The 22135-nt window shown below is 40.1% G+C and overlaps 2 protein-coding genes across 2 annotated transcripts in view; both read right to left on the bottom strand.

Moving 5' to 3' along the window:
- The window catches only part of LOC138048466 (mucin-2-like), a 97281-nt gene that overhangs the window by 36209 nt on the left and 38937 nt on the right, over positions 1-22135 (bottom strand). The window lies entirely within an intron of this gene.
- Positions 923-17579, bottom strand: LOC138050094 (uncharacterized). Its single transcript, XM_068896569.1, has 10 exons — positions 17399-17579; positions 16755-16872; positions 13439-15478; positions 12015-12185; positions 8965-10833; positions 7539-7709; positions 5677-6357; positions 4489-5415; positions 3064-3234; positions 923-1883 (listed from the first exon to the last, which is right to left on the bottom strand). Exons 1-10 carry the CDS (start codon positions 17577-17579, stop codon positions 968-970), a joined length of 7245 nt encoding a protein of 2414 aa, XP_068752670.1. The 3' UTR covers positions 923-967.

Below are 22135 nucleotides of genomic sequence, written 5' to 3'. Positions count from 1 at the left end.
ACTCGACGTGCTCGAGGATGTGCTGCTCGACACACTACTGGATACTGAGTGGATGAGCTTGTCGTGGTTGAAGTAGAAACACTAGAGCTCGAGTAACTTGAAGTAGAACTACTTAGACTTGTAGTGGAGAACGTCGAAAAACTAGTTGTAGTTGGTGTGGACAAGCTGAAACTCGACGTGCTCGGCGATGTGCTGCTCGACACACTACTGGATACTGAGGTGGACGAGGTTGTCGTGGTTGGAGTAGACACACTAGAACTTGAGTAACTTGAAGTAGAACTACTTAGACTTGTAGTGGAGAACGTCGAAAAACTAGTTGTAGTTGGTGTGGACAAGCTGAAACTTGACGTGCTCGGCGATGTGCTGCTCGACACACTACTGGATACTGAGGTGGACGAGGTTGTCGTGGTTGGAGTAGACACACTAGAACTTGAGTAACTTGAGGAGTAGCTACTCAGGGTTGTACTAGAAAATGTCGAGAAACTAGTTGTAGTTGGTGTGGACAAACTGAAACTCGACGTGCTCGATGATGTGCTGCTCGACACACTACTGGATAATGAGGTGGACAACGTTGTCGTGGTGGGAGTAGAAACACTGGTACTCGTGTAACTTGAGGTGCAACTACTTAGACTTGTAGCGGAGAACGTCGAAAAACTAGTTGTAGTTGGTGTGGACAAGCTGAAACTTGACGTGCTTGGCGATGTGCTGCTTGACACACTACTGGATACTGAAGTGGACAACGTTGTCGTGGTTGGAGTAGAAACACTGGTACTCGTGTAACTTGAGGTGGAACTACTTGGACTTGTAGAGGAGAACGTGGAAAAACTAGTTGTAGTTGGCGTGGACAAACTGAAACTTGACGTGCTGGACGATGTACTGCTTGACACACTACTTGTTACTGAGGTGGACGAGGTTGTCGTGCTTGGAGTAGACACGCTAGAACTTGAGTAACTTGAGGAGTAGCTACTCACGCTTGTACTAGAAAATGTCGAGAAACTAGTTGTAGTTGGTGTGGACAAACTGAAACTCGACGTGCTCGATGATGTGCTACTCGACACACTACTGGATAATGAGGTAGACGAGCTTGTTGTGGTCGAAGTAGAAACACTGGAGCTCCTGTACTTGAAGTGGAACTACTTACACTTGTAGTGGAGAACGTCGAAAAACTAGTTGTAGTTGGTGTGGACAAGCTGAAACTTGACGTGCTTGGCGAGGTGCTGCTTGACACACTACTGGATACTGAAGTGGACGAGGTTGTCGTGGTTGGAGTAGAAACACTGGTACTCGTGTAACTTGAGGTTGAACTACTTGGACTTGTAGAGGAGAAGGTGGAAAAACTAGTTGTAGTTGGTGTGGACAAGCTGAAACTTGACGTGCTGGACGATGTACTGCTTGACACACTACTTGTTACTGAGGTGGACGAGGTTGTCGTGCTTGGAGTAGACGCACTGGAACTTGTGTAACTTGAAGAGTAACTACTCAGGCTTGTACTAGAAAACGTCGAGAAACTAGTTGTAGTTGGTGTGGACAAACTTAAACTCGATGTGCTCGATGATGTGCTGCTCGACACACTACTGGATACTGAGGTGGACGAGGTTGTCGTGCTTGGAGTAGACACCCTAGAACTTGAGTAACTTGAAGAGTAGGTACTCAGGCTTGTACTAGAAAATGTCGAGAAACTAGTTGTTGTTGGTGTGGACAAACTTAAACTCGACGTGCTCGATGATGTGCTGCTCGACACACTACTAGATACTGAGGTGGACGAGCTTCTCGTAGTCGAAGTAGGAACACTGGAGCTCCTGTAACTGGTGCTGACCGATGTGGAAGATGTTGTTTTCGAGGACACACTTGAGCTATACAAGCTTGAGGACGAGTATTTTGAACTAGGAAAACCAAACCATACAAACATTAGTTTTCTTTAGCAATTTAGCATGATGGTTGGCATACCATAACTAGAATTTTGGGGAAGGTTTGATCCTCTCTTCATTTTTCTTTTGTTGTTTTACTTTCTATCGTCAATATCTTGTAAGAGGGATCAACACCTTGTCCTGAAATCAAACTTTTTATTTGAACAGTAATTAAGAAATCTTTCTTGATTTCTTATAAGTAAAGGTTTCTTTAAAACGATTTGAACTAAAAACTAACAGCAAAAAGTATGTAAAGTATGAAAATGTAAAAGAGGGGTGTTCAAAAACATGCAGGAATAACATCATTACTAATGATTTAAAATACCAATCAATTAAATGTGTGCGTCTTCGTCTATTGGAAAACATTTCCGTATGAAAAAGTCTTATGTGCCCAATGATCTTACCGAGAATTTTACCATTTTAAAAAAGTGCAAGAACAAGTGTGCCAAGACCCAGTCTCAATGTACTCAATTTGTCCAAAACCTTTTTAATCATTTCTAATTATGTTATTCTTGCATGTTTTTTAACAACTCTTTTTTACATTTTCATACTTTACATAGTTTTACTTCTTTGTTTTATATTTATACCTATGCAAAAATTTTTATCTTCACTTTTAGCTTGATAATGACAAAAGTTCGGTCAAAACGCCGAGTGTTTTTACCCTTTTTTTCTTAATTTCATTCTCATATTTGTTGCATAAAGATAACTTACATATTTTGCAATGGTGAAGATTAGTAAGTGGACTAAGTAGATATCTTCTCCACACTCAACCAATTTACCACTTATAGAAACAATCAAATGGCTTGTGATTTTAACAAGAGAGGGATTAATGCAGACTTTAAGTATTTCTTAAGCCCCAAACTTTCCAGAATTCTAAGAAATAGAAACTCAGCGAAAATGTTTTAGCACGTTGTGTTGTGATACAGGATGCTTTATATTTTCCTTCATGCAGTCATTTGAATTATTTTATTTTAATTGAATATCACCTCCGTTCTTCTCTTTAAAGTTTATAAAGGTCAGTGCAGAAATGATGCTAATGATTCAAACCAAATATTCAGTCTTACTCCATTCTGTCTTCATTTCACCCCCTTTTATTCATCCAAAAAAGTCCTTTTCTCCCTTAACACACTATTGAATCCCATGTTTAGCTCATAACCTGCTGGGTGACACTCTTGATGTCCGTGGCGGTGGTTTTAAAGTAGGCGGTACCCTACTTGAAGAACCAATGGTGTGTCGAGTTCCTGTAGAGCCGGTCGAGCTGGAAGAGAAATATATCCCCGTGCTTCTTTGTGAAATCGACTGATATGACGACGACGAAGTGCTGGTCCTAAAAAGGAAATTCTTGTTAAGTTTGGTAAAAGCACAGTCAGCTGAGAAACAAACGTCACTTTTCAACCTTGTTCAAAGTGATAGAATCTTCCTCGCTGATACAAACTGGGAACTCATCCAAACTTTTATAGCACAAAATAATGAAAATCATCCCAACCAATCCATTACATCAACGCCATCATGACCACCATCACTACCATCATCAAGTTTTTCAATATTTTTCATTATTATGAAACTACACCTTATTATGAAATCAACATCTTCTTTAATCATGATAATTCTCAAAACTACCATCAGCCTTTTGTCTTTCTTTTATTTTAATTTTTAGACTAAGTATCTGTGCAATCACAAAAATCGTTAAAACTATTAACAACCTAAAAACGACATCACTGTCAATGATCGCATATCTAAAGATCTTTGGACAATGACTTTGAGACAAGCATACTGTCCTCCTAATAACTTTCTTAACATGACCTAACTCTCGTTCTTATCATTTTCAGTGGCTAACCTCAAAATTGAAAGCAAAAGTCAATTATTTACATTGCCTTTAGCTACAACAACATCAGAATCGTGCACATCAGCATCTTTACAAGCATCATTCCAAATTACATCACCTAAGCATTTTTTCGGTAGTGATGAAAACCATGATAATCATTTGCCCTGTCGTTAGCATTTACACCCTCCTTATTATCAGTAACATGATCATGAATTACCATCGTCATTCTCATCATCTTTTAATGAACACTTTCTTTTACTTTTACAGACTCACACAAATCTTGCCATCATTTAAGAAATTGTGCATAACTGACCAATCCATCTAAATTTCGTTTTCCTTATTTCCTAATGTTGTTATTGGACTGCATCTTTAAGCCACCTATGATCTGCTGTGAAGAACTACTTCTTTTTTACAGTAAACTCTTAACTGGGGTGAAAATATGACTCTTGGAGCAACATATCTACACTAAGAAAGAGTGCAAGGCTTAAAGTTTCAAATATTTTCGTGGGTGGCACTTACAAAAGGTAGCAGTAATGTTGTTCTGGTTATTGATTTACTAGATCACGTAATTTTACCACTGACGTTCAGCAAAATGGCACACCTACATTCCTAGAAAACAATTTTACTTTGTTCCTCCAAGTCGATTCAAAACGGTAATTCTACACACATTACAATTTTAAGCCCAATCTTAAAACACTTCCACGGATACCAAAATGATAAAAACTACGACTAAAAGAAATAAAAACATATGCGTACCTGACAGAGGTGGTACTGCTTAAGACACTACTGGAAACTGAGATTGTCGTGGTTGGAGTAAAAACACTGGAACTCGTGTAACTTGAAGTGGAACTACTTAGACTTGTAGTGGAGAACGTCGAAAGACTAGTTGTAGTTAGTGTGGACAAACTGACACTCGACGTGCTCGAGGATGTGCTGCTCGACACACTACTGGATACTGAGCTGGATGAGCTTGTAGTGGTTGCAGTCGAAACAATAGCGCTCGAGTAACTAGAAGTAGAACTACTTAGACTTGTAGTGGAGAACGTCGAAACACTAGTTGTAGTTTGTGTGGACAAGCTGTAACTTGACGTGCTCGGCGATGTGCTGCTCGACACACTACTGGATACTGAGGTGGACGAGCTTGTCGTGGTTGGAGTAGACACACTAGAACTTGAGTAACTTGAGGAGTAGCTACTCAGGCTTGTGCTAGAAAACGTCGAAAAACTAGTTGTAGTTGGTGTGGACAAACTGAAACTCGACGTGCTCGATGATGTGCTGCTCGACACACTACTGGATAATGAGGTGGACGAGCTTGTCGTGGTCGAAGTAGAAACACTGGAGCTCCTGTAACTTGAAGTGGAACTACTTAGACTTGTAGTGGAGAACGTCGAAAAACTAGTTGTAGTTGGTGTGGACAAGCTGAAACTTGACGTGCTTGGCGATGTGCTGCTTGACACACTACTGGATACTGAAGTGGACAACGTTGTCGTGGTTGGAGTAGAAACACTGGTACTCGTGTAACTTGAGGTGGAACTACTTGGACTTGTAGAGGAGAACGTGGAAAAACTAGTTGTAGTTGGCGTGGACAAACTGAAACTTGACGTGCTGGACGATGTACTGCTTGACACACTACTTGTTACTGAGGTGGACGAGGTTGTCGTGCTTGGAGTAGACACGCTAGAACTTGAGTAACTTGAGGAGTATGTACTCAGGCTTGTACTAGAAAATGTCGAGAAACTAGTTGTAGTTGGTGTGGACAAACTGAAACTCGACGTGCTCGATGATGTGCTGCTCGACACACTACTGGATAATGAGGTGGACGAGCTTGTCGTGGTCGAAGTAGAAACACTGGAGCTCCTGTAACTTGAAGTGGAACTACTTAGACTTGTAGTGGAGAACGTCGAAAAACTAGTTGTAGTTGGTGTGGACAAGCTGAAACTTGACGTGCTTGGCGAGGTGCTGCTTGACACACTACTGGATACTGAAGTGGACGAGGTTGTCGTGGTTGGAGTAGAAACACTGGTACTCGTGTAACTTGAGGTTGAACTACTTGGACTTGTAGAGGAAAAGGTGGAAAAACTAGTTGTAGTTGGTGTGGACAAGCTGAAACTTGACGTGCTGGACGATGTACTGCTTGACACACTACTTGTTACTGAGGTGGACGAGGTTGTCGTGCTTGGAGTAGACGCACTGGAACTTGTGTAACTTGAAGAGTAACTACTCAGGCTTGTACTAGAAAACGTCGAGAAACTAGTTGTAGTTGGTGTGGACAAACTTAAACTCGATGTGCTCGATGATGTGCTGCTCGACACACTACTGGATACTGAGGTGGACGAGGTTGTCGTGCTTGGAGTAGACACACTAGAACTTGAGTAACTTGAAGAGTAGGTACTCAGGCTTGTACTAGAAAATGTCGAGAAACTAGTTGTTGTTGGTGTGGACAAACTTAAACTCGACGTGCTCGATGATGTGCTGCTCGACACACTACTAGATACTGAGGTGGACGAGCTTCTCGTAGTCGAAGTAGGAACACTGGAGCTCCTGTAACTGGTGCTGACCGATGTGGAAGATGTTGTTTTCGAGGACACACTTGAGCTATACAAGCTTGAGGACGAGTATTTTGAACTAGGAAAACCAAACCATACAAACATTAGTTTTCTTTAGCAATTTAGCATGATGGTTGGCATACCATAACTAGAATTTTGGGGAAGGTTTGATCCTCTCTTCATTTTTCTTTTGTTGTTTTACTTTCTATCGTCAATATCTTGTAAGAGGGATCAACACCTTGTCCTGAAATCAAACTTTTTATTTGAACAGTAGTTAAGAAATCTTTCTTGATTTCTTATAAGTAAAGGTTTCTTTAAAACGATTTGAACTAAAAACTAACAGCAAAAAGTATGTAAAGTATGAAAATGTAAAAGAGGGGTGTTCAAAAACATGCAGGAATAACATCATTACTAATGATTTTAAAATACCAATCAATTAAATGTGTGCGTCTTCGTCTATTGGAAAACATTTCCGTATGAAAAAGTCTTATGTGCCCAATGATCTTACCGAGAATTTTACCATTTTAAAAAAGTGCAAGAACAAGTGTGCCAAGACCCAGTCTCAATGTACTCAATTTGTCCAAAACCTTTTTAATCATTTCTAATTATGTTATTCTTGCATGTTTTTTAACAACTCTTTTTTACATTTTCATACTTTACATAGTTTTACTTCTTTGTTTTATATTTATACCTATGCAAAAATTTTTATCTTCACTTTTAGCTTGATAATGACAAACGTTCGGTCAAAACGCCGAGTGTTTTTACCCTTTTTTTCTTAATTTCATTCTCATATTTGTTGCATAAAGATAACTTACATATTTTGCAATGGTGAAGATTAGTAAGTGGACTAAGTAGATATCTTCTCCACACTCAACCAATTTACCACTTATAGAAACAATCAAATGGCTTGTGATTTTAACAAGAGAGGGATTAATGCAGACTTTAAGTATTTCTTAAGCCCCAAACTTTCCAGAATTCTAAGAGATAGAAACTCAGCGAAAATGTTTTAGCACGTTGTGTTGTGATACAAGATGCTTTATATTTTCCTTCATGCAGTCATTTGAATTATTTTATTTTAAATGAATATCACATCCGTTCTTCTCTTTAAAGTTTATAAAGGTCAGTGCAGAAATGATGCTAACGATTCAAACCAAATAATCAGTCTTACTCCATTCTGTCTTCATTTCACCCCCTTTTATTCATCCAAAAAAGTCCCTTTCTCCCTTAACACACTATTGAATCCCATGTTTAGCTCATAACCTGCTGGGTGACACTCTTGATGTCCGTGGCGGTGGTTTTAAAGTAGGCGGTACCCTACTTGAAGAACCAATGGTGTGTCGAGTTCCTGTAGAGCCGGTCGAGCTGGAAGAGAAATATATCCCCGTGCTTCTTTGTGAAATCGACTGATATGACGACGACGAAGTGCTGGTCCTAAAAAGGAAATTCTTGTTAAGTTTGGTAAAAGCACAGTCAGCTGAGAAACAAACGTCACTTTTCAACCTTGTTCAAAGTGATAGAATCTTCCTCGCTGATACAAACTGGGAACTCATCCAAACTTTTATAGCACAAAATAATGAAAATCATCCCAACCAATCCATTACATCAACGCCATCATGACCACCATCACTACCACCATCAAGTTTTTCAATATTTTTCATTATTATGAAACTACACCTTATTTCGAAATCAACATCTTCTTTAATCATGATAATTCTCAAAACTGCCATTAGCCCATTGTCTTTCTTTTATTTTAATTTTTAGACTAAGTATCTGTGCAATCACAAAAATCGTTAAAACTATTAACAACCTGAAAACGACATCACTGTCAATGATCGCATATCTAAAGATCTTTGGACAATGACTTTGAGACAAGCATACTGTCCTCCTAATAACTTTCTTAACATGACCTAACTCTCGTTCTTATCATTTTCAGTGGCTAACCTCAAAATTGAAAGCAAAAGTCAATTATTTACATTGCCTTTAGCTACAACAACATCAGAATCGTGCACATCAGCATCTTTACAAGCATCATTCCAAATTACATCACCTAAGCATTTTTTCGGTAGTGATGAAAACCATGATAATCATTTGCCCTGTCGTTAGCATTTACACCCTCCTTATTATCAGTAACATGATCATGAATTACCATCGTCATTCTCATCATCTTTTAATGAACACTTTCTTTTACTTTTACAGACTCACACAAATCTTGCCATCATTTTAAGACCTTGTGCATCCCTGACCAATCCATCTAAATTTCGTTTTCCTTATTTCCTAATGTTGTTATTGGACTGCATCTTTAAGCCACCTATGATCTGCTGTGAAGAACTACTTCTTTTTTACAGTAAACTCTTAACTGGGGTGAAAATATGACTCTTGGAGCAACATATCTACACTAAGAAAGAGTGCAAGGCTTAAAGTTTCAAATATTTTCGTGGGTGGCACTTACAAAAGGTAGCAGTAATGTTGTTCTGGTTATTGATTTACTAGATCACGTAATTTTACCACTGACGTTAAGCAAAATGGCACACCTACATTCCTAGAAAACAATTTTATTTTGTCCCTCCAAGTCGATTCAAAACGGTAATTCTACACACATTACAATTTTAAGCCCCATCTTAAAACATTTCCACGGATACCAAAATGATAAAAACTACGACTAAAAGAAATAAAAACATATGCGTACCTGACAGAGGTGGTACTTCTTAAGACACTACTGGAAACTGAGATTGTCGTGGTTGGAGTAGAAACACTGGAACTCGTGTAACTTGAAGTGGAACTACTTAGACTTGTAGTGGAGAACGTCGAAAGACTAGTTGTAGTTAGTGTGGACAAACTGACACTCGACGTGCTCGAGGATGTGCTGCTCGACACACTACTGGATACTGAGCTGGATGAGCTTGTCGTGGTCGAAGTAGAAACACTAGAGCTCGAGTAACTTGAAGTAGAACTACTTAGACTTGTAGTGGAGAACGTCGAAAAACTAGTTGTAGTTGGTGTGGACAAGCTGAAACTCGACGTGCTCGATGATGTGCTGCTCGACACACTACTGGATAGTGAGGTGGACGAGGTTGTCGTGGTTGGAATAGACACGCTAGAACTTGAGTAACTTGAGGAGTAGCTACTCAGGCTTGTACTAGAAAATGTCGAGAAACTAGTTGTAATTGGTGTGGTCAAAATTAAACTCGACGTGCTCGATGATGTGCTGCTCGACACACTACTGGATAATGAGGTGGACGAGCTTGTCGTGGTCGAAGTAGAAACACTGGAGCTCCTGTAACTTGAAGTGGAACTACTTAGACTTGTAGTGGAGAACGTCGAAAAACTAGTTGTAGTTGGTGTGGACAAGCTGAAACTTGACGTGCTTGGCGATGTGCTGCTTGACACACTACTGGATACTGAAGTGGACAACGTAGTCGTGGTTGTAGTAGAAACAATTGTACACTTGTAACTTGAGGTGGAACTACTTGGACTTGTAGAGGAGAACGTGGAAAAACTAGTTGTAGTTGGCGTGGACAAACTGAAACTTGACGTGCTGGACGATGTACTGCTTGACACACTACTTGTTACTGAGGTGGACGAGGTTGTCGTGCTTGGAGTAGACACGCTAGAACTTGAGTAACTTGAGGAGTAGCTACTCAGGCTTGTACTAGAAAATGTCGAGAAACTAGTTGTAGTTGGTGTGGACAAACTGAAACTCGACGTGCTCGATGATGTGCTGCTCGACACACTACTGGATAATGAGGTGGACGAGCTTGTCGTGGTCGAAGTAGAAACACTGGAGCTCCTGTAACTTGAAGTGGAACTACTTAGACTTGTAGTGGAGAACGTCGAAAAACTAGTTGTAGTTGGTGTGGACAAGCTGAAACTTGACGTGCTTGGCGAGGTGCTGCTTGACACACTACTGGATACTGAAGTGGACGAGGTTGTCGTGGTTGGAGTAGAAACACTGGTACTCGTGTAACTTGAGGTTGAACTACTTGGACTTGTAGAGGAGAACGTGGAAAAACTAGTTGTAGTTGGTGTGGACAAGCTGAAACTTGACGTGCTGGACGATGTACTGCTTGACACACTACTTGTTACTGAGGTGGACGAGGTTGTCGTGCTTGGAGTAGACGCACTGGAACTTGTGTAACTTGAAGAGTAACTACTCAGGCTTGTACTAGAAAACGTCGAGAAACTAGTTGTAGTTGGTGTGGACAAACTTAAACTCGATGTGCTCGATGATGTGCTGCTCGACACACTACTGGATACTGAGGTGGACGAGGTTGTCGTGCTTGGAGTAGACACACTAGAACTTGAGTAACTTGAAGAGTAGGTACTCAGGCTTGTACTAGAAAATGTCGAGAAACTAGTTGTTGTTGGTGTGGACAAACTTAAACTCGACGTGCTCGATGATGTGCTGCTCGACACACTACTAGATACTGAGGTGGACGAGCTTCTCGTAGTCGAAGTAGGAACACTGGAGCTCCTGTAACTGGTGCTGACCGATGTGGAAGATGTTGTTTTCGAGGACACACTTGAGCTATACAAGCTTGAGGACGAGTATTTTGAACTAGGAAAACCAAACCATACAAACATTAGTTTTCTTTAGCAATTTAGCATGATGGTTGGCATACCATAACTAGAATTTTGGGGAAGGTTTGATCCTCTCTTCATTTTTCTTTTGTTGTTTTACTTTCTATCGTCAATATCTTGTAAGAGGGATCAACACCTTGTCCTGAAATCAAACTTTTTATTTGAACAGTAATTAAGAAATCTTTCTTGATTTCTTATAAGTAAAGGTTTCTTTAAAACGATTTGAACTAAAAACTAACAGCAAAAAGTATGTAAAGTATGAAAATGTAAAAGAGGGGTGTTCAAAAACATGCAGGAATAACATCATTACTAATGATTTTAAAATACCAATCAATTAAATGTGTGCGTCTTCGTCTATTGGAAAACATTTCCGTATGAAAAAGTCTTATGTGCCCAATGATCTTACCGAGAATTTTACCATTTTAAAAAAGTGCAAGAACAAGTGTGCCAAGACCCAGTCTCAATGTACTCAATTTGTCCAAAACCTTTTTAATCATTTCTAATTATGTTATTCTTGCATGTTTTTTAACAACTCTTTTTTACATTTTCATACTTTACATAGTTTTACTTCTTTGTTTTATATTTATACCTATGCAAAAATTTTTATCTTCACTTTTAGCTTGATAATGACAAAAGTTCGGTCAAAACGCCGAGTGTTTTTACCCTTTTTTTCTTAATTTCATTCTCATATTTGTTGCATAAAGATAACTTACATATTTTGCAATGGTGAAGATTAGTAAGTGGACTAAGTAGATATCTTCTCCACACTCAACCAATTTACCACTTATAGAAACAATCAAATGGCTTGTGATTTTAACAAGAGAGGGATTAATGCAGACTTTAAGTATTTCTTAAGCCCCAAACTTTCCAGAATTCTAAGAGATAGAAACTCAGCGAAAATGTTTTAGCACGTTGTGTTGTGATACAAGATGCTTTATATTTTCCTTCATGCAGTCATTTGAATTATTTTATTTTAAATGAATATCACATCCGTTCTTCTCTTTAAAGTTTATAAAGGTCAGTGCAGAAATGAAGCTTATGATTCAAACCAAATAATCAGTCTTACTCCATTCTGTCTTCATTTCACCCCCTTTTATTCATCCAAAAAAGTCCCTTTCTCCCTTAACACACTATTGAATCCCATGTTTAGCTCATAACCTGCTGGGTGACACTCTTGATGTCCGTGGCGGTGGTTTTAAAGTAGGCGGTACCCTACTTGAAGAACCAATGGTGTGTCGAGTTCCTGTAGAGCCGGTCGAGCTGGAAGAGAAATATATCCCCGTGCTTCTTTGTGAAATCGACTGATATGACGACGACGAAGTGCTGGTCCTAAAAAGGAAATTCTTGTTAAGTTTGGTAAAAGCACAGTCAGCTGAGAAAAAACAACACTATTTAACCTTGTTCAAATTGATAGAATCTTCCTCGCTGATACAAACTGGGAACTCATCCAAACTTTTATAGCACAAAATAATGAAAATCATCCCAACCAATCCATTACATCAACGCCATCATGACCACCATCACTACCATCATCAAGTTTTTCAATATTTTTCATTATTATGAAACTACACCTTATTACGAAATCAACATCTTCTTTAATCATGATAATTCTCAAAACTACCATCAGCCCATTGTCTTTCTTTCATTTTAATTTTTAGACTAAGTATCTGTGCAATCACAAAAATCGTTAAAACTATTAACAACCTGAAAACGACATCACTGTCAATGATCGCATATCTAAAGATCTTTGGACAATGACTTTGAGACAAGCATACTGTCCTCCTAATAACTTTCTTAACATGACCTAACTCTCGTTCTTATCATTTTCAGCGGCTAACCTCAAAATTGAAAGCAAAAGTCAATTAATTACATTGCCTTTAGCTACAACAACATCAGAATCGTGCACATCAGCATCTTTACAAGCATCATTCCAAATTACATCACCTAAGCATTTTTTCGGTAGTGATGAAAACCATGATAATCATTTGCCCTGTCGTTAGCATTTACACCCTCCTTATTATCAGTAACATGATCATGAATTACCATCGTCATTCTCATCATCTTTTAATGAACACTTTCTTTTACTTTTACAGACTCACACAAATCTTGCCATCATTTTAAGACCTTGTGCATCCCTGACCAATCCATCTAAATTTCGTTTTCCTCATTTCCTAATGTTGTTATTGGACTGCATCTTTAAGCCACCTATGATCTGCTGTGAAGAACTACTTCTTTTTTACAGTAAACTCTTAACTGGGGTGAAAATATGACTCTTGGAGCAACATATCTACACTAAGAAAGAGTGCAAGGCTTAAAGTTTCAAATATTTTCGTGGGTGGCACTTACAAAAGGTAGCAGTAATGTTGTTCTGGTTATTGATTTACTAGATCACGTAATTTTACCACTGACGTTCAGCAAAATGGCACACCTACATTCCTAGAAAACAATTTTACTTTGTTCCTCCAAGTCGATTCAAAACGGTAATTCTACACACATTACAATTTTAAGCCCCATCTTAAAACACTTCCACGGATACCAAAATGATAAAAACTACGACTAAAAGAAATAAAACATATGCGTACCTGACAGAGGTGGTACTGCTTAAGACACTACTGGAAACTGAGGTTGTCGTGGTTGGAGTAGAAACACTGGAACTCGTGTAACTTGAAGTGGAACTACTTAGACTTGTAGTGGAGAACGTCGAAAGACTAGTTGTAGTTAGTGTGGACAAACTGACACTCGACGTGCTCGAGGATGTGCTGCTCGACACACTACTGGATACTGAGCTGGATGAGCTTGTCGTGGTTGAAGTAGAAACACTAGAGCTCGAGTAACTTGAAGTAGAACTACTTAGACTTGTAGTGGAGAACGTCGAAAAACTAGTTGTAGTTGGTGTGGACAAGCTGAAACTCGACGTGCTCGGCGATGTGCTGCTCGACACACTACTGGATACTGAGGTGGACGAGGTTGTCGTGGTTGGAGTAGACACACTAGAACTTGAGTAACTTGAAGTAGAACTACTTAGACTTGTAGTGGAGAACGTCGAAAAACTAGTTGTAGTTGGTGTGGACAAGCTGAAACTTGACGTGCTCGGCGATGTGCTGCTCGACACACTACTGGATACTGAGGTGGACGAGGTTGTCGTGGTTGGAATAGACACGCTAGAACTTGAGTAACTTGAGGAGTAGCTACTCAGGCTTGTACTAGAAAATGTCGAGAAACTAGTTGTAGTTGGTGTGGACAAACTGAAACTCGACGTGCTCGATGATGTGCTGCTCGACACACTACTGGATAATGAGGTGGACGAGCTTGTCGTGGTCGAAGTAGAAACACTGGAGCTCCTGTAACTTGAAGTGGAACTACTTAGACTTGTAGCGGAGAACGTCGAAAAACTAGTTGTAGTTGGTGTGGACAAGCTGAAACTTGACGTGCTTGGCGAGGTGCTGCTTGACACACTACTGGATACTGAAGTGGACAACGTTGTCGTGGTTGGAGTAGAAACACTGGTACTCGTGTAACTTGAGGTGGAACTACTTGGACTTGTAGAGGAGAACGTGGAAAAACTAGTTGTAGTTGGCGTGGACAAACTGAAACTTGACGTGCTGGACGATGTACTGCTTGACACACTACTTGTTACTGAGGTGGACGAGGTTGTCGTGCTTGGAGTAGACACGCTAGAACTTGAGTAACTTGAGGAGTAGCTACTCAGGCTTGTACTAGTACTAGAAAATGTCGAGAAACTAGTTGTAGTTGGTGTGGACAAACTGAAACTCGACGTGCTCGATGATGTGCTACTCGACACACTACTGGATAATGAGGTGGACGAACTTGTCGTGGTCGAAGTAGAAACACTGGAGCTCCTGTAACTTGAAGTGGAACTACTTAGACTTGTAGTGGAGAACGTCGAAAAACTAGTTGTAGTTGGTGTGGACAAGCTAAAACTTGACGTGCTTGGCGAGGTGCTGCTTGACACACTACTGGATGCTGAAGTGGACGAGGTTGTCGTGGTTGGAGTAGAAACACTGGTACTCGTGTAACTTGAGGTGGAACTACTTGCACTTGTAGAGGAGAACGTGGAAAAACTAGTTGTAGTTGGCGTCGACAAACTGAAACTTGACGTGCTGGACGATGTACTGCTTGACACACTACTTGTTACTAAGGTGGACGAGGTTGTCGTGCTTGGAATAGACACGCTAGAACTTGAGTAACTTGAGGAGTAGCTACTCAGGCTTGTACTAGAAAATGTCGAGAAACTAGTTGTAGTTGGTGTGGACAAACTGAAACTCGACGTGCTCGATGATGTGCTGCTCGACACACTACTGGATAATGAGGTGGACGAGCTTGTCGTGATCAAAGTAGAAACACTGGAACTCCTGTAACTAGTTGTAGTTGGTGTGGACGAAATGAAACTGAAACTGGTAGTAGGTGACGTGGAAGTTGACGTGCTCGGAGATGTACTGCTTGAGACAGTTGTTGTGACTGATGATGTTGTTGGTGTTGAAACACTGGAAATCGATGTGCTGAAGGATGTACTGCTATACACACTAGTGCTGACCGATGTGGAGGATGTTGTTTTCGAGGAGACACTCGAGCTATACCAGCTTGAGGACGAGTATTTTGAACTAGGAAAACCAAACCATACAAATATTAGTTTTCTTTAGCAATTTAGCATGATGGCTGGCATACCATAACTAGAATTTTGGGGAAGGTTGGATCCTCTCTTCATTTTTCTGTTGTTGTTTTACTTCTTTATCGTCAATATCTTGTAAGAGGGATCAACAGCTTGTCCTGAAATCAAACTTTTTATTTGAACGGTTATTAAGAAATCTTTCTTGTTTTTTCTATAAGTAAAGGTTTCTTAAAACGATTTGAACTAAAAAGTAAATGTAAAAAAGGGATGTTAAAAAACATGCAAGAATAACATCATTAAAAATGATTTAAAAGATCAATCAATTAAATGTGACCTGTGTGATTCAGGTTACGTTGGTTACACGCGGCTGCATTTGCATCAACACGTAGAGAAGCATAAGAATGCGTCTTCCTCTATTGGAAAACATTTCCGTGCGAAAAAGTCTTATGTCCCCAATGAGCTTACCCAGAATTTTACCATTTTAAAAAAGTGCAAGAACAGGTGTGCCTGTCTCATTTATGAAATGTTTTTTATTAATGAACCGAGACCCAGTCTCAATGTACAGTCACACTCAATTTTGTCCAAAACCTTTTTTAATCATTTCTAATTATGTTATTCTTGCATGTTTTTTAACAACTCTTTTTTACATTTTCATACTTTACCTAATTTTACTTCTTTGTTTTATATTTATACCTATGCAAAAAAAAATTATCTTCACTTTTAGCTTGATAATGACAAAAGTTCTGTCAAAACGCCGAGTCTTTTTTTTCTTAATTACATTCTCATATTTGTTGCATACAGATCTTTTATATATTTTGCAATGGTGAAGATTCACACTCAACCAATTTGCCACTTATAGAAACAATCAAATGGCTTGTGATTTTAACAAGAGAGGGATTAATGCAGACTTCAAGTATTTCTTAAGCCCCAAACTTTTTCCACAATTCTGAGAAATAGAAATTCAGCGAAAGTCTTTTAGCACGTTGTGTTGTGTTGTGTTGCCTTCATGCAGTCATTTGAGTTATTTTATTTTAAAAGAATATCACATCCGTTCTTCTCTTTAATTTTATAAAGGTCAGTGCAGAAATGATGCTAATGATTCAAACCAAGTAATCAGTCTTACTCCATTCTGTCTTCATTTCACCCCCTTTTATTCATCCAAAAAAGTCCCTTTCTCCCTTAACACACTATTGAATCCCATGTTTAGCTCATAACCTGCTGGGTGACACTCTTGATGTCCGTGGCGGTGGTTTTAAAGTAGGCGGTACCCTACTTGAAGAACCAATGGTGTGTCGAGTTCCTGTAGAGCCGGTCGAGCTGGAAGAGAAATATATCCCCGTGCTTCTTTGTGAAATCGACTGATATGACGACGACGAAGTGCTGGTCCTAAAAAGGAAATTCTTGTTAAGTTTGGTAAAAGCACAGTCAGCTGAGAAACAAACGTCACTTTTCAACCTCGTTCAAAGTGATAGAATCTTCCGCGCCGATACAAACTGGGAACTCATCCAAACTTTTATAGCACAAAATAACGAAAATCATCCCAACTAATCCATTACTTCAACACCATCATCAAGTTTTTCAACATTTTTTCATTATTATGAAATAACAACTTATTACGAAATCAACATCTTCCTTAATCATGCTAACTCTCAAAACTACTATGAGCCCACTGTCTTTCTTTCATTTTAATTTTTAGACTAAGTATCTGCAATCACAAAAATCGTTAAAACTATTAACAACCTGAAAACGACATTACTGTCAATGATCGCATATGTAAAGATCCTTGGACAATGACTTTGAGACAAGCATACTGTCCTCCTAATAACTTTCTTAACATTAGCTAACTCTCGTTTTCATCATTTTTTAGTTCCTAGCCTCAAAATTGAAAGCAAAAGTCAATTATTTACATTGCCTTTAGCTACAACAACAACAACAACACCAGAATCGTGTACAACAGCATCTTTACAAACATCATTCGAGATTTTATCACCTAAGCTTTTTTCTCGGTAGTGATGACAACCATGATAATCAATTGCTCCGTCCTTAGCATTTACACCCTCCTTATTATCAGTAACATCACCATGAATTACCATCGTGATTGTCATCATCCTTCAATGAACACTTCCTTTTTATTTTACAGACACACAAATGTTGCCATCATTTCACACATTGTGCATGCCTGACGAATTGATGTTATTGTTTTTTTCCTTATTTCCTAATGTAGCTTTTGTAGTTTAAACTCGCTAGGATCGGTTGCGTACACTTTACAACGAACTTTAAACTGGAATACAGATAGGACTATTAGTCTAACAAGATATTCACACGGAAAATGTATAGAAAGCATGAAAGTTCCAAATATTTGATGGGCTGGTTCTCTCAAAAGGTGGCAGTAACGTTTGTCAGGCCACATTTCATTCCTTTACATACTTTAAAAACTAACTGTAGTTAAAAGCTAAATGCCTGGTTGTGTTGGCACCTTACACTCTTAGCACATTACTGTAGACCATTCAGTGACTGTGTTTTTTTTTTTGTTTCTGAAACTTTCCAAAGACAGTTCCGAAATACATATTTTTTGGCGGGGAAAAACAACTTTGTTTTTAGAAAAGATTGTGCCATCTTAGGAAACATGATGTAATGTTTACCACTTCTAGAACATTCCGAGATCGAGTTCATAAGCTGCAGTTGCACGAAAATACCAATTCTTTCCATTTTTACTTTCTCGGTGTTTTGAGCATAATTAAACTGTTAATATTGCCAGCTATGTTTTGCAGTCTTTCAAGATTTTTAACACGTTATGGGCCCAGACGAACAAGCGTGAAGAAGAGAAATTTCGTCGTCACATCGCTGCTTTGAACTCTGTAACCTGACCTCTGAGAGTTATTGCCATTGCTTTGGAAATATAGCAAGAGATACTACACGCTAGTTCCGCTGAATGGGAAAAACTGTCCTACGTGAAGAATGGCGCTGATGAGAGACGGATTCTGGGAGAATGCCCCCGCTTAGGAAGGAGCTGCGAAATATTCAAAGTTCAGTCATAGTGTTGTCAATTGATCCATCATTATTGTATTTGATTGGAGACCCAGACGATCCCTCCACTGATCAGCTTAGGAAGAAATCATGGGCCAACAAGCTAGCCTTGTGTCATAAACTATACTCGTTGCAAATACATGTAAAGGCCATGATCGAGATTTTTTATGCCCTAGCAGCAGCTGTTAACCCTGTTAAGGAGGAGGATAGAGTGATACGTCTCCTGGCAAGTCGGCCTGGTATGTTAGTTACAGCACTTGAAGCAAATGTGGAAGTTCCCAAGATGGAGATTATAACAGAACGTCTGTTGCACTAAAAGAGTAACCTAAAGGATAAAGTTGCTGTAGGGATGGAAGGCGAGACCAAGGCCATGACTGGTCAGCACCGATGGAAAGGAAAAGGGCCGAAATGTCACCACTGTAGTCGTTTTGGTCATATAAGATGAAATTGTAGATAACTGACAAGTGAAAGGAATGACTCAAACCAGAAGGAGGATCGAAAAACGAAACACAAAGCACACAGTGCGCAGATGAAACAAAGAGACACCAGTAGTTCAGAGAGTGAGAGTACGGGTCTCGTGGCAGACCAAGTGCTATCTGCAAGCTCAATTGATGCTCAGGATAGCTGAATAGTGGACCCTGGAGCAAGCTGACACAACAATGAAAATCTGTTTGTTGAACTTTGTTGCCTGAAAAAGCCACAGGAAGTAGTCCTGGGGGATGGATACACTGTGGACGCTACATGTACTGGACGTGGAGATGTAGCGTTGGAGGTAACAACTACTGATTTCAAAATCAAGGAATGCAAGCTCCACGAAGTGCTGTATATTTCAAATTTATCTTACAATCTGCTTGTGTATCGAAAGCTACAAAATCTGGTAAAACTGTTGAATTCAGCGACACTGGTAAATTATGGAACCGCAAGCTGATTGCAACTGCGACTAGGGTAGGCAGCCTGTACTACCTGAACTGTCAAGAGGAACGTCAAAAGATGAATGTTACGGATGATAAGTCTTCTTGGGAGACCAAAGGAAGCATTTGGCATCGCCGATATGGTTATCTTGGTGCACGCAACCTGGAGAAGTTGTTCAGACACGATATGGTTGATGGATTTGATTATAATTCATCAAGAGAATCAGCCTCTATGAATCATGCACAGAGTGGAAGACTCATCGTAGCAAGTTTCCACAAAGGAGCAGACGTAGTGAGGAGAAACTTGGCTTAGTTCACAGTGATGTATGTGGCAAGATGGGCCCAAATCACTCGGTGATGGTGAATACTTCCTAACGTTTATCGATGACAAGACGCGTTACTTGTAGATTTATATCCTAAAGAGCAAAGATGAAGTTTTCCAGAAAATCTTGCAGTGGAAAGCTTTGGGAGAGAATTCTTCTGGTCACAAATTGAAAGTCTTGCGTACTGATAACGGAGGAGAATACACATCAGCAGAGTTTGAAAGCTACCTGAAGAGAGAGGGCATCCGTCATGAACGTACGATCCCGAAAACTCCCGAACAAAATGAAGTAGGTTGAAAGAATGAGAACAATGCTAGCTGATTCGAAGCTACCACACAAGTCCTCAGCAGAAGCGCTGTCAGCGGCGGTTTACTTACAAAACAGAAGTCCTACGAAGGCTGTGAACAAGATGACACCATCTGAGGCTTGGAGAGATGAGCGGTCAACACTGAATCATCTACGCATATTTGGCTGTACTGCTTTTGCGCATGTACCGAAAGATGGTTATGGAAGTGAAACTAAAGGCTACAGGGTGTATGACCCAGAACGAAGAAGAGTGTTTCACACTCGGGATGTGATATTTCACGAGTTCAGCAACTACAGTATTGAGGAGGAGCCAAGTGCAACGAAGGAAGAAGAAAATCACGAACGCCTCGTGGAGTTTGATTACTCTTTGGAAGAGCCAGTTCAAGATGAAGAATCAAAGTTCGAATTGCCAAGGTCAACACGAGAGCGAAAGCCGCCAAATTACTACGGTGAATAGGTGCAATAGCAAATTGTCTGGTTATGACAAGATCAAATGGCAGGAAGCAATGAGGAATGAAATTAAGTCGCTTCAAGAAAACAATGTCTGGGATTTGGTAGAACTACCTAAGGACAAGAAATCTATGGGTAGTAAGTGGGTGTTCAAGCCCAAGACCAACTCTGACGGTTCAGTCGAACGGTACAAAGCTCGACTCGTGGCTCAAGGTTTTTCTCAAAAGTTCGGACGTGATTAGATTCGAGTCAGTTATAACAGTAACCTCGTTATCAGCGCAACATGGTTTACAGTTACACCAGATGGATGTGACCACTGCATTCTTAAATGCAGATATACGAGAGGTGTATATGAAACAACCGGAGAGTTTTGAGGTTAAAGGCAAAGAAGACTTAGTGTGCAAACTGAATCGAAGTATCTATGGCCTCAAGCAGTCTCCAAGATGCTGAAACACCGTGCTGGACAACAAGCTGAAGAAGATGGGATTTGTGCAAACCACCGGACATCCCTGTGTATACATCAACTCAGTTGGCGAGATGTGCATTATCCTCGTGCATGTTGACGATTTACTACTAGCCTGTAAGAGTGAGGAGCGAATGGCAGAAATTAAGGACGAAGATGCCAAGCAGTGTGTTATGAAGGTTCGATTGGAGGCAGTGTGGCCCTGTGGTTAGGGCGCTTGCCTTGAGATCCGGAGATCCCGGGTTCAAGACCCGCTCTGACCTCTCGCTTAATTTGTTTCTGGTAGTCCCTGTTGCAACTTCCCAGCTGCACTTGTAAATAGTCAACTGGTTTGCCTCGGCCAGTTGGGATTCTTAACAGTTGTTGTTGTTGTGTTCTGTTGTTTCGTTGATTGTTTCATTGGCCCTGAAGAGCCCCTATGGGGAGCGGTCAATTAAGTATGTATTGTATTGTATTGTTATGGGCCAGGCCCATCATTTCTTGGGTGTCAAAATCATTCAAAACCTGAATGATGGAGAACTGTTCTGGAGAGGTTTGGTATGGAGAACTCCAAACCAGTCACAACGCCGGTCAAAGCTGTAGACGACAGTGAGAAGATAAATCAAGCAAAGTTCCAGTTCGCCGTTGGAAGCCTGCAGTATTTATCAACTAGAACAAGGCCAGATATTGCTTACGCTATGAATAATGCTGCGGGATTTTGTGCAGAGCCCACAAATCAGCACTGGACAGCAGTTAAACGGATCATACGATATCTGAATGGAACACAAGAACTGGGTATGCTCTACAACAGAGGAGAGATGAAAGACTGCGTGGGTTATTCCGATGCAGACTGGGCTGGTGATTTGAATGACCGCAAGTTTACCTCTGGTTACGTTTTTCAGACAGGAGGAGCAGCAGTCAGTTGGAGAAGTAAAAAACAGTCACGTGTCGCTCTGTCAACAGCTGAAGCTGAATACATGGCATTGGCAAGCGCATCTCAAGAAGCAGTTTGGATGAGACAACTTCCGTTAGACCTAGGAATTAAGCAGACTGCCGCAACCTTGGTATTCGAGGATAACCGATCTGCTAGTTGCATGTCCAAGAATTCACAGTTTCATGGACGCGCAAAACATATCGACATCAAGTTTCACTTTGTTCGTGAGCAAAGTCGCTAAGGGAAACATTGAATT

The sequence above is a fragment of the Montipora capricornis genome, chromosome 5 (genome assembly GCF_036669925.1).
Source record: "Montipora capricornis isolate CH-2021 chromosome 5, ASM3666992v2, whole genome shotgun sequence".
In the NCBI taxonomy this organism is placed as follows: Eukaryota; Metazoa; Cnidaria; class Anthozoa; order Scleractinia; family Acroporidae; genus Montipora; species Montipora capricornis.
This window is presented reverse-complemented; position numbering and strand designations above follow the sequence as displayed.